We start from the raw sequence: 27,944 nt of genomic DNA, 5'->3' as shown, positions 1-27,944 counted from the left end.
GTATACCACAGAATTACTGTTCGATTCCCATGAAAAGAAGAAGAATGAGACTCTGTTAGCACAAACAAGAATAAATGAAATGATAGAAAATGAATATCTGATTGAATATAAATGGACATAGAGAAGTTGGGCTGCATGTTTTGAGCGTTCTGATATAAATGTTCAGTAAAATTTTCATAATTATGGTTTGACATGATATGAAGTTAGCACAGGTTTTCTATTTGAGCCTGACTGAAGAAAAGTAAATGTCTTATCAGATTTTACAGCCACGAGTCAAGAATCAAACCCCTGCAAACCTCATGGTGCTGCTGAGAAGGCTTCATCCTTATGGGGACAAGAAAGTCTGCATTGCACCCACTTGCTTCCCAATACACACAACAGTGCATACACCCACCACATCACCACCTAGTAGAGTTTTCAGCATTGAATTGGGGAAATGGGTTGTGTTTTGGGGTTAAAATAGATGTGCTCAACCGTGTGAGCCTCGTGTTTGAGACTGTTTGGCCCAAAAACCTTGAAGACCAACAGGTGTAGCTGTGGCTAAAAACCATCGGTGTCTTCAATAAATAAGTCTTTTTAAAATTCCTTACAAAACAAAAAGCATCTGTCAATTTCGTCAGTAGTCGCTAAAAAATATTTTTCATGTATCATTTTAGCCAGCCAGAAGGCTCAATCGGGCCCCTGCATAGAACTTTTGCAGAAGTCTTCTTCTTCGTCTTACTTATTTCTTAATAAAATACAAAACCAGAACTGTTTGGGTAATATGGTGGTGCAGTTGTTAGTGCTGTTGCCTCACAGCAACAAAGAGTTCAACTGGGACCATTCTGGGCAAATTTCCCTGTTTTATTTTTTTTTTGTGGTTTCCCTCTGGGTACTCTGGCATCCTCCCAAGTCCAAGGACAGGCAGTTAGTGGCGTTGGGTTAACTGGTGATTCTAAATTGTCAGTGTGAATTGTTGTCTGTCTCTCTGTGTTAGCCCTGCGTCAGATCAGTGATCTGTCCATGGTGTACCCGCTTTGGACCCTATGGTAGAGAGGCAGAGAATGAATGGAAATGTGCAGGAAAATTATTTTTATATCTCAGGAGGTTGTTTGAAAAACCTACCTTCAGCTGGTTTCTTGCCTCCGCAGCAGGTAGCTTTGCATGTTTGATGTGGCAGAGTTTGACCCTTCCTGACACAACACAAAAGATACAGGTGGTTTGAATCAACAAGAAGCAAAATGCTGATGTTTCACACCCCTGATTTAAGACTTTACCAGAAGCAGTGCTTAAAAGGCGTGCATTAATGTGTTTAACAGTGAGCGTCTTTTCTTGTTTTGTTTTGCTCTTCAGGCCAAACCGATTTCTCATTAAATGCTTATTATTATTATTATTATTATTATTATTATTATTATTATTATTATTATTATTATTATTATTATTATTATTGTCTATAAATCAGTACTAAAAATTTTGGAAGCTTTTCATTCTTGCAGATATAGACAGCTCTATTATCTGCAGTTCTGGGTTATCCAGTCTTGCGCTGTGATTTGCTTTTACAGCATTGGCAGTGAGTTTGGGATCATTGTCATACTCAAAAACAACACTTTGGCCACCTAGATGCTTTTCAGATGGCATTGTATGATAGATAAAAAAAATCTGACTGCTCTTGGCTGTAGATACTCACTGTTGTACCTCTCTCCTGACCTCCTCCATACATACTGACGAACCAAAAATCCCACGTTAATTCACAACTGATTTCAATCCAGTTCTTGTGTAATCTGGAATACCTCAGCCTTAAGATACCTTAAGAATCTTGTTTTGACTGCCATACACTTCACTGAGATCATTTCTGATGAGTTACCATTGAACAACAGGTCAACTGTTTCAGGTCAGATAGATCTTTTTAGATGAAGATGACTTTCAGACACTGCTTATCTGCTGTGGGGATTTTAGGCATGCTACTTGAAAATAGTCAGGTACAACTGGACTGAAAATGAGTGAAAAGGCAGCCAGTGTCAAAATAAAGACCTTCAGAAAGCCTGGAGAACTAATGCTCAAGAACACTTTAAAAATGACAAGGAAGTTTGGCTACTTGGAAATAAAATATATACAGATATTAGGGTTGGCACAAGATCTTTGCACAGTACCTCAAATGGTACAAAAACAGGAAAACTTATGATCTCTATTTGTTTCACACAATCAATACAAGGACTTTACTGAGAATAGCCCGCAAGCTTCTGGCACTGAGCAAACTGAAGCTAAATAATGTTTCTGCTGAAGAATCGTTGTTTTGTGATCCTTTTCTGTGAGAAAGGAGCCATCGTGTTCACATGTGTCTAATCATCCGTGACTAGCGTCTCTTCCACAGAAGCGTTTACGTATACCATGAGTCATACCATCAGTGCCACTCTGTTTTTCACTTCAGTATTTCTGTTTCTGTTAATAATTCTATTTCACTATTTTATAGAAATAAGATTGCATGTGTTGTTACTTTTTCTAAAAGAAAAATCTCTGGTGGAGACTGAATGTGTTTTGTAACGTCTATAAGCAATCTGTGGTTCCACCCAAGAGTCCATTTGACTTCAAAATATTTCACAATAGGCCACATAAGCAGAAAAACAAAACTCCACCTCAGGGATCTACAACAGAGACAGCTGCGTCCATAATTTGTTGGACAAACGTTTTTGTAGTTTCGCCTCTGGGGCGAGTTGAGACCAGTTAGGTTTGCCTGAAAAGATCAGATATGATGATGGGGAACAAGACTCTGTGTGCCTGCAATGCATTCATTTTCAAAATATATTTCAGTCCATAGGTTTTTGGATAAACATAGTTTTGGTTGTTTTGTCTCAGCTCAACAACACCACGATGAAAAAAAACAACTTCAACATATCTAACCAAATTAAAAAAAACACTGTCAAAGAGGAGGGCATATCACTGTCAAAGTATAACCAGGCTTTCTGATACAAACATTTGGATTAGCAGAAAACAGTGAAATCATGCACAAATGCTTTTTCTACCATAATAGCCCCATGAGTGGGAGGCTCAGAAAAACTGCCCTGGGGACCCTCAAGAGGGAAATCCAGCCATGATGATGACTGTGGATGAGTGAACAGTGAACTAAGTAATTCACAACATGTAAAAGTCTGAACAAAAAGTGCAGTAGTACTATCAGAAAAAGTACACTTTAAAATCTGACTGTGTGATATAACAAATTAAGAACTAGTGATTATATGTACATGCAGACATTTAATGATAGCTGCAATAGTTGATAGTTTTGTGTATTCATTGGTTTGAATGTTTTTACATTTTTCAGTTTGGTTTCAATTAGTTTACAAATACAACACATTTAAAGGTTGTTGAATTTTTAATAAAATCAATATAATATTTACATTTGATACTGATTTTAACTGGTAAGTCACACAATAGTTGTCCTGGGTTTAGTTGTGTATTATGTAAGGTGTCAGTCTCTGTCTAACAGAATCAAAACCTCCTATGTATGTGTGCCACAGGATCCCAGACAGAATCAGTGTCTTTCTTCTGGCCGAGTTCAAATAAAAAACGCCACATAAGCCCTGTGTCACGAAAATGGACACCAGGTATGAAATACAACAGCAAACACCCAACCCTCCACCTCCTCCTCCTGTTCCCGCTGGACCATCCGCCTCCCCTCAGCTAGCAGCAATGAATCATACTGGAGAATCTTTCCTGGGATCAGCTCCATCTCTGTTTCAGGAGCAAGCTCCATTGATGGTCACTCCCATTATCCCGGTGGAAGCTCACCTCCTCACTCAGCCAGGAACTGATGGCCAGGTGAGACAGCCAGAGGTGGTGGCAGGTGTTTACTGATAAAGGTGCTTAAAACTGTCAGATACTTCAGGTCAGATGAAAGAAAAATTGTTTTTCTGCTGCCACCTTCCTTGTATTTTACCTTTGTATAACTGTGGTGTGAAGCTTTGCTGATCAGTAAACTTAATCACTGCCTGTAATTATAATTCCAAAAATAAGTGAGGAGCGCAAAGTGAAGCTATGTATAAATGTAGTTTTATGCACATGTTCTCCTCCCACTGATCACTTTGTGTTGTTCATGCAATCTTCTTTGAATCTGGTGAAGATTAAATTACCAAAGTTTGAATTTGTCCACACGTACATGTTTCTGTGGCGCTTATCATTATTAGCCTCTGAAGTGCTGGACTAAGTGTCAGTATCGTGGGGTTTTAACCTTCTCCCTCCCTCCACAGAAGCTACTGTATCAGTGGCCTGTAAATGTGATCCCCAAAGCACCACCAGACACTGTTCTTGCTCCTCCACCCACCAGGTCCACTCCAAGGTAAGTTTGCTGTGCTGCTTTTTCTCACCGTCCTGCAGGTTTCTCACAGTGTTGACATGTGCTCTTACTCTGTGTTTTATCCCTGTAGAAAACGACCGCGTCAATCCCATCAGGATGACGGACGCCCTTCTATTAAGAAGCCACCAAATGCCTTCATGGTCTATCTGAAAGAGCAGAGGCCAAAGGTGGTGGCTGAATTGAACATGAGTGGGAGTGCAGCTGTGAATGCAGTTGCGGGAGCGAGAGTAAGTGTGTAACTAACTCTACATACATTTATGGATCTGTTCGTGTTTTGTGCTCGTGTTTATGCATGTGTACCAGCTGTCCTGTAGTAATGTGTAGTAACAGTGTAGCTGTGCATTTGTATATGCTGACAGTGTGTGCTCTTCTGTCCACAGTGGAAGTTGCTCTCAAAAGATGAGCAGGCGAAATATTTCGATCGGGTGGAGACAGAAAGATGGCGTCACACAAACGAGCATCCACAGCGGTCCACCAAAGACAACTACGTATGTCCAAAGTGCCAGCATTCATACATGTGCCTGTGACTGCACTGAATGATGAAACATTCACATCGGAGAGTTTGTATCAGCTCGTGAAAATTCTAATGTGTTTGTTTTTAGGGCAAAAAGAGGAAGAGAGTCAGAAATCGGAGCTGTACCACCGGTGAGAGACTATTTCTGGGAATCATGGCGTTTCCTTCGATACATCCGACCTATCCTTCAAATTCGGGGAAATGAAGGAGCGTTTGTCGGCTGCATTTGGAGCAGCCTTCGAATTGGGACAGCCTTCAGCACCTGGCTGTGACATAATCGGCCTTCAATTGCAGCCTTCGAAGGTAGTAGCCCCTGAATTGGGGCATAGTTAAAGATAGCCTTCCTGAAAAAATTCATTAGTGTGTTTAACAAAGGCTTGAACTTGTGACACAGCATCACATAAACTCATCACCTTTTGTCAAAGTAACAGTTGCTGACTGGCTAAGGAAGCAGGCAGGGAGAAGAATCTGTATCCCTCCATGAGAGAGAGGAAGGGATCACAGCTGGTGAGTTTCTATTGTCGCACAAAAGGACATTTTATTGACACCTGTTCTTTGCGGTTAACCAACATCCAGCAGTCATAGTAGGGATAACGGCAGGCAAAATTAATCAAGCATCCCTACATAGACTTCTGCTCAGCGCTAAATTCACCTCTCAGATAGTTTCCCATTCACTTCGAGCACTCATAGATTCCAAAGACAAACACATTTTGGGGCTCAAACCAAAGCCATCAAGCTCAATATTCCTTTGGGGGAGCTGCCAGAAACACTTCACTTATCCACATTAGTATCTACATTCCAGATATCACCCATCCTACAGAAGTGGTAGCTCTCATTATCAGCCAACCACTCCAAACATATTGAGATGCATCTCTTTGAAGCCCCTGGTATTAGGACACCCTTCATTAAGCAACCACAATCCTCACGTGGAACAAAAGCTCTTCTTCTGGTTCAAGCAACGATTGCTGTGACTATTTAAGTCACAGCAATCGTTGTCAGTCCTGCGTGCTGCACAACAACATTCAATATTTAGTATTTACTGTTAGCTAGATTAATGCGATGGTGCTGTGTTTATTATGTCGCCCTCGTTTTTGCTTTTTCTCTCAACAGGTGATCTGGGAGATTTGTTTCCTTTTTAAGTGTCCTTTCTCACTGTCCCCCTTCATCTTTCTTTCTCTCTTTCCTATCCCCCAGCCATGTCTGTAACAACTGAAAATAAAATGAAATAAATAATAACAACAAAGGTTGATCAAATGGACCAAAAAAGCAAGGCCGTGATGATCCACTTGGCAAAGTAAATCCGTTGGGCATCTTTGTTGGCTTTCAGACATCAGTTCTAACAGCTACAACAACAACAGACAGGTCCCTTTGCTGTTGCATTGATATTTCGAGGTTTGAACAACATTACTGTTAAAAATAAATACCCATTACATCTGTTTTTCTCTGTTTGTTTTTTTGTTTTTGTTTTTTGTTTTTTTTTAAAGTGGATTTATGCAATACTTGTAATCTTGTTCATATCAGTCAAGGAGATGGATAGAAAACAACATTCAAAACCCAACTTGCTCATTTTGAATACTTAGTAATGCCATTCTGACGCACCAACAACTCTGATATTGGTAAATGACATCATCTGAGACTTTCTGAACTAGTTTGTGTTTACCTTTCTTGAAAAGATCTGGATCTTTTCCAGGAACCTCTCTGAGAGTCAGTCTGTCATTCGTCAGGTTTTCCATCACTTACTGGAGAACAAATTGTATGTGAAAAGTGAGAAGTTTAAATTTTAATCCTTACTCTATCTTGTCCCTTGGCTGTGTCGTCAAATGATCAAATTAGCACAGACCCCAGCCAGAGTCCAGGGAGTTATGGACTTGCCCTGAACCAGCTACCAGAAAACATTTTCAGTGTTTCCTTGGCCTTGCCAATTTCTACCGTAAGCTCATCCGTAAACACAATAAGATTGTACTGCCACTAATGTCAGGGCTCAGTTGCCAGCAATGAGAAAACGGACTTGGCAGAGAAACTGTGGCTCAAGAGTTGGCTGACTGGGGCACTGAAACAGAGCGAAAAGAGAGTCAAGGTGGTTCTGAGAAGTGCGAGCAAAGTCCAGGTGAAATGTCTAAAGTCTTACCTATTTGCAGGTAGAGTGAGCTGGAGGGGAAGGTCTTGGTTGGAGTGGTTGTGGTCTTGGTGGGTCCAGTGAGGATTGATCCTGAGGTTCCAAGCAGTGAAAGGGGGGCAGGCAGGTGTGGATGGATATCATTCAGTGAGATATTACTGGCTTTGATGGAGCAGAAGTGACCAGCATCCAGGTTGGAGAAATTATGGTAAGATGGAGAGAGTATGTCCATAAACTGACAGAGAAGACAAGAGAAGGTACTATGGCACTATGATTAACACAGGATACAAGTAGCTGCAAACTAACATAGGTTAGCAGACATTCTGGCAAGGGTTAGTTGTAAGCGCTGGTCTTAAGTACTGCCAGGCACTACGGAAAAACACTAACTCACCCAGACCAAGCAGGAAACCACTCTCACCTCTCCAAAGTTTCCAATCAGCTGGCATGAATCTGCTCAGAAGGCTTTCAAGAGACTTAAGGAACTGTTTTATCACATCTGTGTGTGTGTAATAAATCTGCAAGCGTAGGAGATATTAATGGTTGAAAAGTCTTGACGTCTTGCTCAAATCACTGAATTTACACACAAGTCATCAGTTTCACATCACTCAGCTTTTAAATTGGCTGTTTCTTTACACCCGACTTTTGCAATACTTCTCCCACAGCAGATCTGTGCAGCAGTTTGTACTTGTGTGGAGAGAGTAGTCTATAATTGAGAGCTCATTAACCCAAGTCAGACTCAATGCTCAGCAAGTACCACCAGGTGTCTTACTCTTAATGGAGTATTATCCTAGTATATTATTATTTTATATAAGTAAATGAATTCTCCCGTCACTACTGACAGAGAAAAAAGACTGTGGCAGAAAGGCATCCCACCTTATTAACTGTGACTAGGCTTGGGAGACAGAGCTATTCATACATGGTTAGTCTGCTTACTCACATTTCATAAATGCTTTAGTGTGATAAAACTTACATCGACCATATTTTTCTATTCTATAAAAATCCACGAATGCAGATGCAAAATTACAAAAACAAACACACACAAAAAGTATAACTGTCCAAAAACTTATGGGCCTGCCTGTAGCTCCAAAATGAGTGCATTTCAGGCAGACGGAGGCTCGCTCCTCTCCTCATATCCAATCTTTTCAATGAAGCCTGCAGTGCAGGGGGAGTCCGACTGGTCTCAACTGGTCCCACTAATGCCGCTGCATTCATTCAGCACCCGTGTGGACATGAATGTTGATATTATAATTTCCTCTTCTCTACAGATACTTATTCCTGAGTCAAGGAGTAGCACCTAAATCTTGCCAAACACAGATATAGATCAAATCAAGTACACTTGTTTTCTCAACAATAAACGCAATATCAGTATTGGAGTGAAGCAGATCCAAATGTCTGGGTTTTACTTAAAAAATGGATAAGAAGGAGAATAAAGCACCATTCTTTATCATTTTAATTTTATTCATGGAGTGATTACTTTGTGTAATTTAGCTACAGAATTTGTAATGTATCCATATTTATTGTGCAGTCTGTTTCAGTGTTTACTTAGTGATGGCCCGCTTGAAGCTGACGCTCCGGAGCGTGTGTCGAAAAAAACAACACACTGGTTCAGAAGCACTGTGTCGAGGCTTGCTTCGTTTGGCAAAAGTCACGTGACCAGTGACGTCCGAAGCTTCATTACGCACGTAACTGCTTCGGTACCTGATTCAAACGGATATAAGGAAGTGAATCATCCACGGGATTCGTGGAGTGTGTTGATGGTGACAGAGAGCGAAGAGGTGATCATTCCACTGACAGATATGGAGCCAGCGAGGAAGAGAGGACATTCTGGCGTGTGGGAATATTTTGAGTTGATTTTGCTCAATTCATTTTATCTGCCGAAGTGAAAAACTTGAAATGTCCAAAATCATGTTTTCATAATGTAAATATCATTACAGCATATGACTTTAGGAACACTTCCATGTGAATTAAAGCTAATGAAGACTACAACAATGTATTTGACACTATACGTACATTACATTGCTACAGTTTAGAAAATCATTTTGTTTATTGTTTTTAGGTGATAGTCTGCAGGACCCAGGGATACCTGCATATCTACCAGCTTGCAGTGTAGTTCCTGCACTCCACAGCCTCTTCTGTTCCATGCAAGTGGATTTTCTCCAGGGCAGGAGAAACTATTTCTAAGAAAAGAAACAGACTCAGCCAGCGCACAGTAACACTAATCCTCTTTTTAAATGTAAATAACAAAAGGGCTACCTTACATAGATCATGTTTTTACTTTGCAAGTTCTTGATTAGGGGTGGGTTTTGATTATCGCCTTTCTGATTACAATCCATGCTAAATTGAATAAAGTGATATTGATTCATTAAAATCCCGTGTCGATTTGTAAATTAACGTTATTATGCCTGAAACGCCAGCATCTCAGGTTAAACCTCACAACATGTCGTCAAACACCATGCAGCTAAAACAGTAACTGGGAGCAGGTTTACGGATTCTGCATACAAACGTAAACACAGAGCGCGGACCCGACGCGTCAGAGTCAGATTTTGATGTGTCGGCGGGTCCGCGCTGTGTTTGCCTCTTTTTTTCCCCGCTGGCTTCTGCAGCTGCAGGTTTCATAACTCTCTGTTTACATCTCTAATTAAGTCTCACATGTGTCAGCTTTCTTTTAATAGATACGAAATTATGGATATATACTGTTAAATGATCAGAATTGTAATATTTCTGACTGAGGCAAAACTTTCCAGATTCCAATCAAATTGAATCGGATCCTGTATCGAATCAAAAATGATTCTACAAATCAGTGACGATGCAGCCGTACTCAGCCCCCTAAGCATTTTCCCTTTCCAGTTCACAATCAATCCCACCCCTAGGTCAAAAATATGTATAGGAATTGGCCTAATCTAATATTTTGTATGAACCTGTCCAGCTGTCCAGTGATTAAACGACAAGTAGATGGAGGCAGGACTTCACAGCAGGGGCATACTCCATAATGTGCTGTGCATTCTCATATGTATATTATATATATTGCTCACTTATTGTATTTACCAACATCAAGGAGTTATGAGCAAAGAAAGGCCACACCATAGTGCATGTTTAAATAGGGAAAGTTTATTGATCAAAATGTATTACGCAAATACGCATTACATTTTTTTCAGCCCCCCAATCGAGAAAACAAAACCAATTACATGTTCAAAGCAACGGAACGGTGGCCCAATATCAGAGAGAACTCCACTCTTGAGTGAGCAGTGATGATTGAGCAGTCCGTTTTATTTTGCAGATTCAAGCTGCTCTTCAAAATTTTCACCACCAGATGTCACCGGAGAGGACTGTGTTGAAAAGCTTCGAGTAATGAACCGTTTTTCAATACAAGCTTCAGTGCTTCGGAAAGCTTCATTTGGCCATCACTAGTGTTTACATTTCTTTAATTATAAAAACATGAAGAGGAAAAATTCATTAATTTTCATTAATTTCTTATTATATATACGTGTGTGTGTGTGTGTGTGTGTGTGTGTGTGTATAAATTTCTCAATTTATTTTTGATCGCATCTTAAAATTGTATTATTATTAGTAGCAGTAGTAGTAGAGGTATCTCATTAAGTTGGAGGAACCTCTCTAGTTTCCCCGCACGACGTCCGGATTTAATTTGAAGACGGACCACTTCCGGTCCAGCTGTCAACAGACCCCGCAGCACACGTGTTTCCACAGTTAAAATGGTGAGTATGTTGAACTGTGGGGTTTTCTGTTTGTGTAGCGTTAATAAAAGGCCTCTAAATGATCGGAGCTCGTCGTGTTTTTTAGCCGAAGATTCAGAGGGGAAAACCTGCGGAGAAAGTGGTTCATCCGTACAGCCGGAAGGCAGCTTATATGGCCCGAGAGGAGTGCAGACTTAGGAGGAAAGAGAGGTTTGTAGATGGCCGCAGAGATCAGCTCACCTTAACGAATCAATAGCATGTTGTTAGCCTCACATTTGAGCATTGTGTTAAACTCTTGCCATGTCTCCGCCTCCGCGCTGCGAGTCTGCAGATGCAAATACGAGCGTGGCTCCAGGGACATGTTATTAAATGTAACTTGGGCTGATTGAGACACTTCATCCTGCCTTGACAGTTTTCTTTAACCTCTTGTGTGAAGTAAACAGCGTCTGTGTGATGATTTAAAGGAGGTTTAACTGGTTTCTTTCTGATGCTGCAGGCAAAAGACTGAGAAAGCTACTCGTCTAAGCAACATTGGTGAGAGCAAGCTTTTCGTTCATGTTATTGCAAGAGCAAAAAAGAAAAAGGTGTTTATTGATGTTTTCTTTCCTTTTTTTCTTGTATCTCCAATCACAGGTGAGAAGCTCTTGTGGTTTCAGAGTGAGCTGGATCCAGCTAAGGCGACTTACACAAAAAAAGACGCCTGCGACATCATTGAGAGGTTTGGCTCTGGGCTTATGTTCATTTTGAATTTGGAGTACATTATTTTTCATTTGGAAGTGCACAAACAAAAAGAGAGAGAGAGCCCGTACATGCATTAAACTGTGAGCCCATCAGCCAGTCTGTGAGCTGCCCCAGTCTCTGGTGAGAGTGGTTCATGTTTTCAGGGCTGAGACTTCATCATCCATCAGCTGGCCATTGTTTACAAAACGCTACATGTCATCAGACAGCAGGTGATGATTTCATTTGGGCAAATAGAGCCTAGGGCTGCCACAAACGATTATTTTGATAGTCGACTAGTCACCGATTATTTTTGTGATTAGTCGACTAATCAGATCATCATCCATTGGACGTAAAACTACAGCTTATTGCACCAGCAGCATCTGCTCTTATATAACTATCATTAGCTTACAGCTTTAAGTGTTTAAGGTCTGTGCTAACTAAAAATAAAGACAAGATGATAGTTTATTAAATTTTAATGAAATTTGCAGATTGTCTCGGTGAAGTTTAATAAACTCCTTGCTATCTAAAATATAACAGGACACTGGAGTAAATTCTGGAGCATCTCACACTTCTGATAATCAGCTGTCTGCTTGACGTTTATTCAGCTGTGTAAAAACTATAACTTTAATCTCAGCCAAACCGATTTACTCAGGAACAAATAAAATACTAAAAAAAGCCAAACAATAACATTTTTAAGTTATCTCAGTGACTTATATATGTTTAACCTGAGTAGCGAAAGACGGCGGTGGGTTTGAAAACGATTTCGGTGTTCTCACAGGCTCTAGTTAGCCTTGCCCCCGGCTAGCTATCCAGCTATTCGCTAACAGACGTCTCCGAAAACGTCGGCGCGCTTTTGAAAATATGTGGTGTCTTGATAAACTGAGCAGATATTTGAGGTTTACACAGCTACATTCTCGCCTGAAAATATGTTAAACGTTCATTTTGTGACCCAGAAAGAGTAATATTAAAACTAATTAGCTGCCGCCATTGTTGGAAACTGAGCTGGGCTGCGCTATGAATTCTGGGACAGAGCTACTTCTTCTTCGGGGTGTAACGGCAGCTGCCATCCTTGTACATGCAGCGGTGCCATCTTCTGTTTCAGTCCGTTATTACACTCTTAAATCTTACTACTTATTCCTGCGTCTTTTGTGATCTTACAAAGCTTCAAACGACGCATCGACTATTAAATCAGTCGTCGACAATTTTGATAGTCGACGTAATCGTGGCAGCCCTAATACAGCCCTCGTTTTATTCTCCAGCCTGCATGAACCCAACCCCCTCTACCATGATTGGTCGGTTCCACTCCGACTATAAACAGAAACCATCACCTTCAACAATCACAACCAAAAGTTTGAGCCGTGGCGTTAATTTTGTGCAGTTTTTATTCGAATGTATTCCTTTTTATGTGAAACGAAGATACAGATCAATCATATGTGTGTTTTATGAGTTTCAGAGTCTTTTGTGGTCACATAAATAACAGTTTAAGCAAGGAATTTACAGCACTGACTTTTCTTCATAACTTCTGCAGTTCTCTATGGTGTGCTGGATATCCATGTCAGGGGAAAATCCCGATTGTGTTCCCAAGTCGATCAGTTTGTCGCCAATAAAAACATCTTAAAAGACCAGCTTCTTTTATCGCTCCCAGAACAGTTTGGTGACAATCTTTGCATTTTCCAGCACAAAGGAGCACCGTGTCCCGAGGAAAAAATGGTAATTAAGCGGCCTGAAGATCATCAAATTAACTACCTAGATCCTAATGCCACCATAATCTAGTTACAGTCCTTGAACGTGAACAAGCAGAACCCCAGAACCTGTGATGAACCTGGAGCACTGATGAGCCAGGAATGAATCGCAATCAGTCAGGATTTTTCCCGGACACTGATATCCAGCACACCACAAAGAACTGCAGATCTCATGAAGAAGAAGGTTAAATACTGTAAACATTGACTTTATGCATAAATTTTATTTTTCCCCCAATGAAAGTGTTTTAAACTCATGAAATACTTGTATATGTATCCTAAAATAAAATGAAGCAACAAAGTGTATGAACAGTAGTATGTTTTCTGTCTTCAGATACCTCCACAGATTTGACTCTGAACTTGAGCAGATTGAACTCATGAATGGGATCAAAGGTCGGCAGGGTCGTCTCCATGGCGCCAGAGAGGCCGTAATCAAACAGACCATCGAGCGAGAGCGGGCACAGTTTGAGGGTGTCGGTTTCGGTGAGTCCTCGTTTTTAAAAAAAAAGAAATAAAAAAGAAACGAGTAATTTATAGACACCTCTGGCTGTAAAACTGTCTGATCCTCTGCTGCGGTGTTTCAGAAATCCCCGACATCATCAACGGAAAACATCTGAAGACCTTTAGGTGAGTGGACGAGCTTTAATGAGCTAAACTCAACCTCTTGTTTCTCTTTGTTTGAGAAGATGTTATAATTATTCAGCTTCCATCATTTCACGGATTGGCTGATCAGCTGATAAAAGTGCATACATGGACTCTTAAGTCTGAACTTGAAATGATTCGATTTTGAAGACTGGTCATTAGTATTGTTGCATTTTTAAATTTTGCAGAGAGTGGACTGGGGACCTGAAGAAACTTCCGAATATTAAACTGCGCAAGGTCTCGAACAAAAGTTTAGAGTCAAAGAAGGAAGGAGAGGAGAAACACGAGGGCGAGGAGAATCAGGAGAATGATGATAATGAGGAAGATGGAAGCGATTTGGACAGTGAGCAAATGGATGAGATTTCAGACTCCCACTGAGACTCTTCATGTTGGACCTGCTGGAGTATTAAGACTTTCAGCACACTTAATGTGATGTGTGAGAAAATGCTGCTGCTATTCCTGGACCGTCCACGAGATGGTGCTACAGCCTCAAATAGCAAAGTCAGATTTTTTTTTTCCCAGTCTGAACTCCTGCTAAAAGTTTCTCAGTGACTTCACACCAGCCTTTCAGAGGTTTCTACATTCATCATTTATTGCACAAACAAATATGCGTTTCATGTAACCAGAATGCTCTGTTTTATTTAGAAAATAGCGGTTGCGGTGGGTTTAAGACACAGAGGAAACTGTATTTTCTGTGAGGTGAGAAACCAAATCGAGACTATAAAAGTGGTCATGTGTGAGTAACAGTCGCTTTGAGTAGGCCGACTTTGTGTTGGTTCGAATCAAGAGAAATGCTCATAATCTAATGTAAAAACATGAATGGGGGGAAACCATGAAAGCTCTAGTTACATCGACATATAAATAAAGGTTGTCCAGCTCAGGACCTCCGAAGCTGCAAACGACTGGGCTACTGTAGACTTTCTATTTTAACAAATAATCTGACGATAACTTTCAGACTATTACGTTTTTAGATCTCCGACTGAGCTAAAGGTTCAGTTTACGGTCTGTTTCTCTACTTATAACATCTGACTCTTTGGTGTCTGAAGACCTGATTGTCCAAAAGGAGAGTAAAGGTCTCAGTATGCTTCAGAGCTTGTCACACAGGCCCGATCAGGCAGGTTTAAAACAAACTCAAGCTATTGTATTTTTTTATCCTGCCTCACTCTCCCTTTTGACAACTTTTCCAAATTCATTAAAAACTTTTGAGTAGTGTGTCTGCGGGTCATAGATCTGCACTTCATGTAAAGTGATTGGTCCATATGTTTTTTTCAAAAATACGACAGCAGCTCAACTTCTAAATGGAGAAGTCTCAGTGAACACCAGGGGCACAGATGTGTTACAGATCTCAGAGTCAGCACCGTGGCTGCAGTGACTGAATCTGGAGCGTTTCAGAGTAGCCCTTATCTGCTACAATGTTGCATCTCTGATTCTACAATTCATGCGAGGCTTCAGCTGGGCCAATCAGGACTGTGTAGGCTCTCTTCTGGGACTTCCCAGCTCTCAGCAAGAGCAGCAGCAAGTCCCCCTCACAGAACAGTGGCAGCATCAGTGAAAGCAGGTCAGAGAAGCTGGGTGGTAAAAGCTGAAGCAGCTTATTAATTGTCCCGCCTTGTGGATGTGTGACAGTGTCAGCTGATGTGGGGACTGATTACGAGTCATATGCGTGATTCATTTGAAACATACTGAGACCTTTGATGAGCATCTGCAGAGTGTTCACATCTTTAACTCATATCAGTGCAGGTTGAGAAAGTGCATACTGGGATAAAATAGTGTCGGTAAACCACAAAACACGGTCTTTACGAGCATTCTGTGCCGATGGCTTTGTTTCTGTCCTCTCTCCACACTCTGCCCCTCTTCTTTTCTTCGTGAAGCCCTTCTGACCCCAACTTTTCTGGATCACCGAAGGACTGGATCAGTTCGTTTGTCCAACAGCACCCACTGGAGTTGAGAACAACATTACAACACTGCACAAGTCCAAATCTCACTGTGCTCATTGACATTACCATGAGCAGAGTGGGATTAGGGACTGTTCTCGGAGCAGGAGGAGATAAGTCAAACAGGGTTTTGCGCCGGCGCCACGGCAGCCTCCACTGACATGTCAGAGTCCATCGGAGCTGCCGGAGCTGGGGCCTGGCTGACCGGCACCTCCACGGTTTCATGCCTGCCATTGGCGATGGTGCTTTTCCGGGCCTGGGGGTTGTGCAGGTCCTTCTCAGGACAGTTCTGCACAGTGATGATGCGATTGAAGGCCTTGAGGCGGCGCCACAGCTGCAGGTAGACTTTACACTGGATGTACATAAAGATGAGGCCACCCGTGAAGCCAATGGCCACCACAATCAGCTTAGTCCAGAAGGGCCACTCCAGCACACCTGAAAGGACACCGACACACACACAGCAGCTGTTAGTGCCCCTCGCAGACGTGTGAGGGGTCAAGATGGTGGCATGTGCAGAGCTGTGCTTACCCTGCGGCGTATAGTACTTCAGAAGAGAAACTCTCCATAATTCGGCTGCAATCAAGAGCGATTTCTCTTTTTAATCTCTGGAGAAAATATTCTATTGTGCAAACACTGTAGAAATACTCTAAATATTAATGCTTATGATTTTATAGGTCATATGTATTTTTCTGCATCTACTCTTACGTCCTACATCGTAAACACAACACGACACACACCACCACTGAACACAACCATGAATGTAGAAGAGCACTGAGGGGTGTTAACTGTGACTTGAAGGATAACTCGTGGATCAGAGGATACTGATCAACAATCGCATCATCTTCACATTCCTGAGAGTGTTCATCTCACAGATTTCAGGTATAAGTAGTGTACCATGCAAATTACTTTTGCATTAGTTTCCAAGTGGTTTTCTCCATCCGGCTGTTTTTAAAAAATTATTATTATGTTGTTGAGATTATACTCCGAGGCTGCAGTGGGAACCTTCCTGTCTTTGAAGTATAACATCTGAAACCTTATTGTTGCAGACAGTTGGTCTTTGGGTTTCACTTTCCAATAAATTTGGTAGGTGTTTCTCTTAGAATTACCAAAAAATGTGTCACCTTTGTCAAAATAACTTCCTGTAAACTTGAAAATTGAAACATTTTCAGTAAATGTTAATTTCCCCAGAAACACAAAAATGACACATTAAACTAAAAGCTCTTTTATATTCGTTAACAGTGACTTTCAACTTCATTAGGTACCGCTGCCTTGATTCTTCGTTGCACAGATTCAACAAGGTGCCGGAAACACATTTTGGTCCATATTGACACAACAACATCACACAGTAGCTGCAGATTTGTCAGCTGCACAGTCGTGATGTGAATCTCTCGTTCCACCACATCACAAAGCTGCTCTTTTGGACCGAGGTCTGGTGACTGTGGAGGCCATTTGTGTACAGTTAATACATTGATTTGAACATTGTGTGACATGGTGCGTTATCAGGAGATGTGCATACTGTTCTCATAAGGGGACAAAATCAGTCTGGCCCATCTCCTCTGATCTGTGGCATTAGCAAGGAATTTCGTTCCATAGAACCGCTGCACACTGGTTGTGTGGGAAAATCTTAGTCCATCAACAGTTTCTGAACTACCCAGATGAGCCCATTTGGCACCAACAACCATGACGGCGTCCCGTCACTTAAATGGCCCTACTTCTTCATTCTGATGCTCAGTTTGAACATCAGCAGATGATCTTGACCATATCTAACCAGCCAATGTGATTGGCTGATTAGATATTTCTTTTAATTGGCAGTTGAACACATGTACCTAATAAAGTGGCCTGTGAATATGGCAAGCGCGATGTAGTTACTTGGCCACATACCACAAGTATTGCTAAACATGCTCAGTTCAGCAGCTTCACACATTTATTTTGAGACTTTCAAATGTTATAAACTGTCTGAGAAACTGAAAGTTAACTCTTCAGAGGATGTCTAAAAGCAAAGTCCGTCTTCCACACTAGAGCAGGACGCCTAATGTGTCTAATGTTTAGGGACGACTATCACAGTAAAACACCTAATGTATAATGTACCTAATATACCCAAACAGGCGAAACTTTTTAAAATCACTTAACCAGAGTCAGGCATACCTGCAGGTTAAAGGTACCCTGTGGGGTGCTGTGGGGGCATGTTGGGAGTGGATTATGCACACTGTATTCTTTGACATATTGTACCAGTAGAGTTGAAGCTAATACACTTTGCATGGTTACAATCCTGTATAAATCCATTCCACCCACATCAATACCGGCCATAAGTAACTGACTACACCAGAAAAGAAACATTAAAGAAGTTAAACCTACTCTGTGTGAGTGAGTGGAAACTCCTTTCCACTCACTCATGCCATCTGTATGAATGAATCAATGAAAAGGAAAACAACACCCACACATTAATGCACCCATTTTAGGAGTTCTTACTAATTCTGTGTATTTGTCGGTTATTCTATAAGAGAAGAGGTGAATATGAAATCTGAGGGATTTTATGGCTCATAGGGTGCATTAACAAACGCTACGCACACCCAGAAAAAGAAAGTGAAGTAAGTGGGTGAAAGGTGACATTCAATTATAATTCTCATTTAAAAAAGACAAACTATCAGCAGACAATTTAATTATAATTATAAATATAGATCCACACATTGATCATAGTAGATGATAATAAAAAAAGAAGGCTTTTTGTTTATGTTACATGTGGTGAGAAATAGTATCCAACATGTAACTATGGACACACGTGTTGACATGCAAACAGTGAAGGAGACACCACAGGGACCGTACTGCATGCTGCCTGACTCTGGCGTGTGAGCGGCGGGGAGGCGAAGGGAAAGCACTGACCGTTCTTTCCGAGTCGGATCTCTTCAGCAGTTCTCCTCACCAGAATGTAGACCGACCACAACATACACACTATCGCTATCAGGTGAAACAGCACTGAACAGAAGATCTTCCTCCTCTCGCTCTTCGACATGTGTAGCTTCTCCCACTGGAAGAAAGAGGCGCGAACACAGGAGGGAGACAGAGAAACACGCTCAGAACTGCCCTGCATATCTCAGCGCTTAACGCTTTTCAGGAAGACCTAAGTGTGTGCGGCGTACCTTGCTTAAAGGTTTGAGCTTCGTCTCCATGATGAAGTCAAATTTGCAGAGTTCACAGCAGCGAGTGTCGGAGGATTTGATCCACTGGTTGAGACAGGCCTGATGAACAAAACTGAGGCTTCCCGTGCAGCGACAGGGCATTATCAACGGACACTCGTCGTCCCCCTCACAGTGGCAGATCCTGCACACAGACAGAAGGAGGAGAAATGACCTGCAGTCTCTGCACTGTTTTATTTTAGTGCCTCTCTTTGTCTTTGTTTGTTTGGCCTCATCTGGGCAATGAAGATAAACTTGGGGTCAGTACATGATCAGTTTTCACACTTATGTAACTAACCTGCAGACCTCCAGCTCAGAGTCGTCAGAGCAGGGATGCGGTGTGTTCCCATTCGCACCACAGTGTTTCTGGAGTGTGGGCACTGACATATCCCCGCCCCCTGAACCCTTCTCCTGGTATCTCTTGGTGATGAGCTCCTCGCCGTCGTCGGCCAATGAGGAGCTGCCTCTTGGGCTCTGTGACTTGTAGCTCTTCGTATCCTTATCTCTGCCCTGCGATCGATCCCTCTGCGATGCATGGCCGTCTCTCTTCACTGAGCTCCCGTGGTTGTGGCGCTTCTTAAGGCCGCTGCTGTCCTCCATCAGAGGTTGACTCTCTTTCCCTTCATCTGAGCCCACAGATTGCAGCTCCATGATCTCGGCTTTGTCTTCTCCTCCTTTGTGTGGGTTTATCACCTCCCTGTCCCGGCTGCTCCCGCTGCGGCGGCGCGCTCTTCTGGCTTTCTCTTTGCTCCAGCTTCGGCTCTCGCGGCACGCCTCATCCTCAGAGGAGTCTGAATGCGGCGCACCTGTGCACCGGAAGCGAGGCGGGAGATCCCTCCGGTTCCTGAAGGAGTGCTCCCTCTTCTCGCCCAGCTCACTACGGTCAGAGCTGAGGCTCCGGTCGCTGTGGTCGTGCTTGCCATTGGTTTCCACGCAGTCGATGGCCGTGCAGCTGCTTCTCTTGCGGCGGTGACGTCGCTTCACCTGCTTTTTCTGTGCCTGAGCCGATGAGCCCAGAGTGGTGCCAGTGACCGTCATTGCAGAGGAGTTGTGCGTGTGCTTTTTGTGTTTGCGTGACTCAGACACATCCTCCTCTAAGCGGGTCAGCTGTCCAGAACTAAACACACACACACACATTCACACACAGATGGAGATGAAATAAAGTGAAACAAGATGGAAAAACATAAATCTGTCATAACTAAAGCAATGGGCTGAAACATAGCTGCATGATTTTAAAGATTAAGTTTAGTCAATTTACTAGTAACAATTTATGCTACCATTTTTGATTTTGATTACTTAACAAGTAACTGGACTTTACACCATTGCAACACTGATTCTTTTCTTTTTCAGGCTTTCTGGTGTATTTACGGTAAAATGACACTTCTCTTTATATATTCTCTGCTGTCATTCAGATTAATTTCTAAGTGACAGAATTAGGGCTGCCTATGATTTCTCTCTTATACTTGGAAACACGTTATGATCACAGAATATCTCATTCTTCTTTAATTAATGTAGATAACAAAGAGTTATTTGCTATTAGAGGTTGCTAACACAGCTTCTGTTTCATTTGAAGCTGAGAGTAGTTGGACAGAAGCTGCCGCTGCAAAACAGGAAATGGATAATAGGAAACAGAATGGAAACTACAGCTTATGATCAGACTAAATAATCAAACAAGCAGGCAGTGGACATGGACTGAACTTAGGACAGCAAATTAAGGTGCTAACACACACACACACACACACACACACACACACACACACACACACACACACACACACACACACACACAGGCTTGTTTCGACCATGAAGCCAAAGGACTGAGCCTGTCAGTGTGGCCAACACGGCACCAGTGGGTATAACAAGCTGAAGGTTTCCATTTCTGCAATCAGTCATCTCCCCCCCATTGATTGCACTATGGGAGCGCCACAGCACACATTTTAAGTTTGTTATGCCCTTGGGGTGCAGCCGACCATGCTAATTCAGTCTCCCACTCAGAAGAGAAGTGTGCATGTTAATATCACAGAGAGAAGGCTGGCTGCTCTTGGCTTTAAAAGAGATGTCTTAACAGATATTTGCAGATAGTCAAGGAATGGAGTCTCTCTTCCCAGGTAACTGTAACTGCAAGAGAAGCCAATCTTACCTGCATATGTCCTGAGCGGATGGTGTTATGGATGTCCTTGAGGCTGTAGTGAGCCCTGCAGTCGAGTTGCTAGCCTGCAACCACCAACATCCTCTATTTAGTGCATTCTACAATTACTTATGAGTTACTAAACAACCAATCACACATTGTTTTATGAATCAGGTGCCAGTAAATGTTTACTGGTGCTCAAATGTGGTTGCATTTTAATTTTTTTATTCATTTATTTTTTGTAGAAGGTACTCCTGAAATACCCCAAACCCTAAGATTTGAGTATCAAACATACTCCTTAATGTACTATCATTTGTCATGTGGGTGACCCTTTACTGTAACTCTTACTGTAGGTACTGACAATTTAACTTACCTAATGCATAAAATATAGACAGTAGATATATATAAAATACTACAATAAGATTGAAGGTGAATCATTAATTTCTGAGGGAAAACAGCTTTTAGATTCTCTCCTACACACTGCAAAAAGTTTTCTTCCACTGTGCTTGCATTCAATAATCAGTGACACTGAGTAGGTTGCACCTCATTTATGCACCCATACTATACTGTAAATCGCTGCTGCTTTTTGAAGCTCTTTTAGCTAATATGTGAACAAAAAACTGCTTATTTCCGCCTCTGGCAAAAGTAGAGTAACTAGAGCTATTTGAGCTGCACTTCTGGTCATGTAAAAAACTTAACTTCCGTGTTATGATTTCTACTTTCAAATCGGGTTTAGTCTCAGATGATTCATCGGAATACACTGAAGACAGTCTTCAGCCGGTGATGTTGTTTTTGTTAAAAACAGCTGCCTAGTGCTGCTAAAAACCAGCGTGAGAGTAGCGAGCCTTATTTATTTGAAGGCCGTGCGAAAAAAAAAATAGAAAAGACTTATAGATGTGATAAAAAAAAAAGTGATCTGTAGCTTTTCAAATGATGATTGATGTTTATATGAGAAATCTGAACTAATGGACCTTAAATGAAAATTGAGTACTCTGTGTGAGTCATGCATCAGTGTGCACTTGGTGTTTTGTGAACATCCATCTCTACTCTAAGTGTGACACACACCCTAACCACATTCTCGTACATCAAACTGTGCTTTCCCATGCAATGCTACCGTACACTATGAACTGTGACCTTAATTTTAATGCTTTAAGCACCGATATTTAACAGTTACCTTGGAGATGTTGCTGGATCGACTCCCTGAGCGCCCAGGTGCCTTCCTCCCCTGCAGGGGAGATGGAGAGACAGAAAATCATTAGAGCCCAATAAACACGCTGAAGGATGTGATGCTTTAATAGTGCGCAGCAGCTGTGGAGCCTGAGGCTTTTAAACCAATGATTTCTTTGGCACACAACACCAGACAGAACCATAAAATCATATTGGAACAATATTTTACAGCCCTTGTGTCGACTTCAGCTAATGGCTGATTCACCCGAATATGTGTTAGTGCAATCTGCTGCAGAGCTGCTGCTGCTTTTTTTTTTTTTTTCTGTGTATGATAATGATAGATAAAGTCTTTTAAACTACTCAAATATGCCCATGTCAAGTTCAGGAAGGTGAATATTAATGCACAGAAAAGCAGCAAAAGGGTTTTTTTTTTTCATTTATATTTGTTTGTTTCTTTTCTTTTCTTTTTGAGAAATGAATGCCGCATAATAGCTTTAGCAATAACTTCTAAATCACCTGGCGGCTTCACCTTCAAACTGCAATCATTATAATTTAAATCAAATGATTACACACATCAGGCATGCTGTTAACGTTCAAACTAAAGTTTAAATCTTCCCCGTGCCCCCACCCACCCAACACCAAGACCTCCAAAAATAGGCGAGGTGAGAAATGTGTCTGTTTTTGTAGAAAAGACACTAAAGTTTAAATCTGCAATAAAAACAAAACTCCAATAATCAAACTAAGCTGCTTTTAACACCAGCAGGTATTCAGCGCTGATCAGTCCTACTGTGTTTACCGATGAAAATCCAGCATCAAGAGTCGTGCACAGCCTCATGGCCTTGCTGCTTCATTGTGACCTGAGCTAAAGCCAGCCAATCCTATTACCTGGTTGTCCTGCTAAGAGCACAAGATGCTGCTCTGCAATGTGTCTCTATTTAAAGGCAACTTAAGGCACTTTTTCTAGAATCTGCCCTGAGCGCTGATTGTCTGAACTCACCTATTAGACCTTGGGCTTCGCCAGCAGACATCTGTGGCCTGCAGCAGCTTTACTTACCAATGAGATGGTGGTGAGTGGGAGCTACCAAGTGACGACCAGCTGGTAAACCACCAAGAAGGAAAATATCTTCTCCATAATAATTTGGTGCCAAATTATTTTCCAGACACTTTCGATCTGTCCTGATCCCAAAATTCTTACCATCATATCACTGAAACCTAGCTTCTATTTTACGTATGAACCACATCAACAACATGGCTCAATTCAAATGAAATCAGCTGGTTGTGAGTTGGGAAAGCTACAGATTGCTGAATAAGTAATGCAGATGAACCGAAGCAGTCACAGCGAGCAATTATTTTTCTGGTTCGCTTTCATCCTCAGCCACATGGACCTTTGCACCTGCATTATGGGATTAAATCTGGCTTTGTTGCAGATATTTGTTGGATACTGTTTTAAGTATCATACATGCAATGAGCTCAAGCTAATAACCTACCAACTGACTGCTACTGCTGTGGGTGGGCAGTGGAGAATGAACTGGCAGGAGTTAAAAGGACAATGGACATCATGGATAAAGCTGGCTGTATTTTCCTTTCTGTCAATAAATCCTAAAACCAAAGATGTAACTGCAACTTTTCCCAAAACCAGTACCCATCTGATCCTAATGTCATATATTATAGAGTATCTATAACACCTGTCAGTATGAAAGTGGACACTTTAAAGGGCTGAGATTTGTTAAGTTTTATGTATCTTACAGGATGTTTGTGGAGTTCAAAGTTGGAATGTTAAATGTGCGTGGTTTTTCCATAGATCTATTTTTTTAAATACTTGACATAAAATAGGAAAACCTGAGCTTGCATCAGCCCATACACAGCCACAGTTGTAGGTACACTCTGTGAAAATCACTGAAATAAATAAGAGACACTGACAAGCAGAGAACTGCATCATCTAAGCTGATCAAGGGATTTTCTGATGGCCACTTTTAAATCAGTGCAGCCCTGCTTGGAGTCAAAGCAAACACTCCTCTGCCTTTTAGAGGAGATGGACACGTGTTCACATGTATGTGACCAGTTATAATTACTCACATCATCTTTCCAAAGTTTCATAATAAAAAGGGTATTTCTAAGAAGATACAACTACTGATGCCTGGGAGTCGTGTAATTCCTTCCAGTCAGGTTGGTTTCCGTGTTGTGGTAAACCTCTAATGCGTCAAAAAAACAAACAAAAAAACCCCCCAGAAGTGGGTGATCAAAGACTACAGCTATGAAAGGAAATAATGAGATCTTGATTTTGTTTGGAGTTTTTTCCATTAACATTAATGCTTACCCCCAAAACACAACCAACATCAGCTACACAACCAGTGGGCTAAAGCAGACATTCTCCAACAAAACTGATTTATTTTACCAAACTAGAATATATTTTGGAAAAGACGTGCATGGACATGTATGTGCTGTTTTATTATTTTAAAAAAGTAATAGATGGGGCGATTAATACCATTTTCCTTCTTGCATTCTGTTGCTCTAAATAGTGTTTAACATTGCTTAAAACAACAAAAAAGAAATCAACAGGAAACAGACTTGAGCCTGCCAGGCCAACTGTTTCCTCCTGCTTCTAGTCTTTGTGCTATGCTAGGCTAAACACATCTGGGACCAACCTTAACTCATAGATAAAGTTCCAAAACACGTCATGTGTGAGTTGCTACAACTTATCGATACCCTGCAACTGAGTCTTTCACCCTTCTAAGGCCAACAAAGCCCAAACAATTCAAGCACACTTCCTTTGATGGAGCATACGTACAAATAAAGAAGAAGCACCTCTCAGGTAAGAAAAGAGGCCAAAAACAAGGGAGGCAGCACAAGTTTGTCCTACACCTAAAAATAAATACTGCACAGACCCAGTCAGATAGTTAACCTGTCTTTTATAAAGCACGTGTGCACAATATGCTTTACATGATAAAGGGGTGAGATGTGTCTAACTGCACAACAGCAGTCTAGCAGACAAAATCACACTTTGTGTATTTATAGACGTTTTCTAGCTTGCTCATTGTGTGAATATGTAAAACAGTTTCTTGCCTTTCTAAACGAAAGGACATTACATCAATTCGAAATACATCTATGTGACAACAAAGGTGAATCAAGAGAAAAGCAAAAAGAAGCTTTACCCTTAGCAGACGAGCATAAAGCACCATAATACCATAATAATGACTGCGTTCATAGCACTGGTACAGTACTGACACTTCAATTCTTTGGCTGGCACATAACAGAGATTAAAAAATACTATTCAAAGATATAAGAGCAAATGCTATTCTACAATTCCTAATATCAGGGCTAAACACTCACAAAAATACTTTGGTCATGAATTCTTAGAGAAAATACACGACATCAAATTTTTTAAGTGCATCAACTTTTAAATGCCACAGCAAAAGAGGGCAATAAGAAACTGACCATCATAAGACTCCAGCAAAACACATAATTCCTCTAGATTTAGCTTCTATAAGCTATAACTGATAGCTCTCCAGTAATGAAGTGAAGTTTCAGAGGTAGCGTACTGCTGTCGCTCACCTGAACCTCGAATCCTCTGTTGGCACTCTGGCTCTGATGCACAGCAGAAACTCTGGCGAGTCTGTGTGTGGACATGTGCATGTTTCTTCAGAGGGGATTAAGTGATGTAGCATGGACTGAGGGATGTATTTTGGTTCTGTAGTTTGGCATACGATCAAACACACCTACAGCCACATTTAGACAACCAACCGTGACACTGCAGCTGCACACTTTATATTTGAAAGCGGTGCATTTGACAAAATTCCAGCTTTAAACAACCTCAGAGCATTTGTGTCTTTATAACACAAAGTGTTCACTGAGCCACAGTGAAAGTTCAGGTGAAAACAACAGATACAATTCCATAAGAAACCCAGAGTCACAGACCAAACTGACCAACAACTGTCAGCAAATCCTGACTTTATTATCAAGTTCTGATTGTTCCAACAATATATTTTTTTGTTTGTTTTTTGTTGAAACTTCAGCCGAATATCAACCATAAACAGATCGTCTTAAGATGCAGATCAAAACGGTAGAAAGGAACAGTGTTTCAGTGCTTTACGAGCACAAGCCGTAGCATTTAAAAACATGGAAATCCAAATGTAACAACTATGCATCTCACCATCTGGAAAGTGTCTGATTAGCAGCAGCATCGTTTTTCAGCATGACCAAGATCACCAAAAACACTGCCAATGCAGTGAAAACATACCTGGATAGAAAAACAGACGATAAAACACCATCAGTCATGGATCAGAGCCATGACCTCAACGTTACTGAAGCAGTGTGATATCTTCTCAACAGAGAACAGAACAAAAGGCAGCCAACATACAAAGAAGAGCTCTGAATGTTCTTCAAGAAGCCTGGAGAACTATTCCTGAAGACGACTTGAAAACTTACAAGAAATAGAGAGTTCAGGCTGTGCTGATGATCAAAAGTGGTTATACTAAATTCTGACGTACAAGCTTGCCAAAATTGTACAAACTCTGTTTTTACTTCATATACTGTATTTCCATTTATTCCATGTAGTACTGCAAATCCATCAGTTCTGACAAGATCTCCAACACCACCGGCTGAAATGCAGCCCAAAACCATACAGAGCCTCCACCTCCACATTACAAAAGGCCCTAGACTCTCCTGACCTCCTCCTTATGTAATGGTAATTTGAACCAAAAATGTAACATTTGGATTCATCACTCCATGAGACCTGTTGCCCCTGATTTTCAGCGCAGTTGTTTTGCAATTTGACATACCTCAACCTTTTCTTCCCGTTTCCCTTCCTAAAGAATGACTTCTTGACAGCCACCCTTCCAACAGTAGATGGATCTGCTGAAGGTCCGGATGCATCTCTCAGGTTTTGTGTCAGGTATTTGCTGGATTTTTTTTCCCATTTCTTCAGTACATGACTCTCAGATAGTGTTCATCTGCTGCAGATAGTTTTTAGGCCTGCCACTTCTTCATCTGCTATTTTCTTATCCATTTTCCTCAAACTTTTAAGGACACTCTGCACACCATGCCAAGAAGTTTTTGGCTAAGAGCTCACTAACAAGGAATCACACTGATGGTGCAAAAATAATATTCTATCCCTGTGGTAAAAGTAGAATACATTTTTAAACAAGATCAGAACAGCTTACTGTACAAACACCAATGTTTAGATATTACAGTTATTGCAGGTGTTTCTGCAATAGAAGCAGGATAAGGTTCCTCTGGTGGAAGTGCCCCACAAATCCAGCCTTAAACCACTGGTGTAACCAAACAGTAATGGTACACATGATGTATCATGGTTGATTTATTCAGATTAACTTTGAGTCCATTAACTGTATTTTCTTCACTGGATTGTTCTCAGCTGCAACTGAAAAAAAGAGGAAAATTGCAACAAAAAAACCCAAAACAAAACAAAAAAACCCCCCCACAATGTAATGAAATGATGAACATTTCCAAAAGTCTGTATACTTTTGGGACTGCTCTACAAGATTAAGAAGAAAACACAACACTGCACCAACCTGAGGAAGCTGGCACAGCTATTTCAGCAATTTCTCGCTTCATAAGCAGATTTGTAATGATTAGGGGGATATCAAAAACAAAGAAACTAGCCTGGGAAGACTTATTCAACAAATTATGTATGAGTATTATTTGTTAGATAATGTATGGGCATTATACTCATCCTGTTCTTTATCAGTACTGTCAGAGAAATACAGCACTATGCTATGCATCTGACTTTATCACCTGTGACCAGATGTGTAGCAGTTTTTGTACCACAGCATACC

General features: G+C 41.2%; 2 protein-coding genes across 4 annotated transcripts in view; one reads left to right on the top strand and one right to left on the bottom strand.

Annotated features, from left to right (window-relative positions):
* Positions 1-10,558: 10,558 nt before the first annotated feature.
* tma16 (translation machinery associated 16 homolog) lies at positions 10,559-14,649 on the top strand. Its single transcript, XM_086295356.1, has 7 exons — positions 10,559-10,670; positions 10,756-10,859; positions 11,146-11,183; positions 11,283-11,367; positions 13,443-13,591; positions 13,693-13,735; positions 13,939-14,649. Exons 1-7 carry the CDS (start codon positions 10,668-10,670, stop codon positions 14,126-14,128), a joined length of 612 nt encoding a protein of 203 aa, XP_086151482.1. The 5' UTR covers positions 10,559-10,667; the 3' UTR covers positions 14,129-14,649.
* Positions 14,316-27,944, bottom strand: part of marchf1 (membrane-associated ring finger (C3HC4) 1) — a 14,896-nt gene continuing 1,267 nt past the window's right edge. For 2 of the 3 annotated variants that reach the window (XM_086295353.1, XM_086295355.1), the window contains exons 2-8: positions 22,160-22,210; positions 20,998-21,071; positions 19,156-19,974; positions 18,822-19,002; positions 18,565-18,709; positions 16,213-16,257; positions 14,316-16,119 (exon numbers count right to left, since the gene is read on the bottom strand). In XM_086295353.1, coding sequence (XP_086151479.1) covers positions 15,803-16,119; positions 16,213-16,257; positions 18,565-18,709; positions 18,822-19,002; positions 19,156-19,974; positions 20,998-21,071; positions 22,160-22,210 — 1,632 coding nt within the window. In that variant the 3' untranslated portion in view covers positions 14,316-15,802. The remainder of the gene's footprint in view (positions 16,120-16,212; positions 16,258-18,564; positions 18,710-18,821; positions 19,003-19,155; positions 19,975-20,997; positions 21,072-22,159; positions 22,211-27,944) is intronic. The other variant, XM_086295354.1, reaches the window with a different exon arrangement.

This window comes from Aulonocara sp. 'chitande type north' Nkhata Bay, linkage group LG6 (assembly GCF_057382095.1).
Source record: "Aulonocara sp. 'chitande type north' Nkhata Bay isolate Kocher_YH1m ecotype deep benthic linkage group LG6, A_spYH_male_GT1.1, whole genome shotgun sequence".
Lineage (NCBI taxonomy): Eukaryota > Metazoa > Chordata > Actinopteri > Cichliformes > Cichlidae > Aulonocara > Aulonocara sp. 'chitande type north' Nkhata Bay.
The sequence above is the reverse complement of the archived record's forward strand: the minus strand, read 5'-3'. Positions and strand labels throughout refer to the sequence as shown.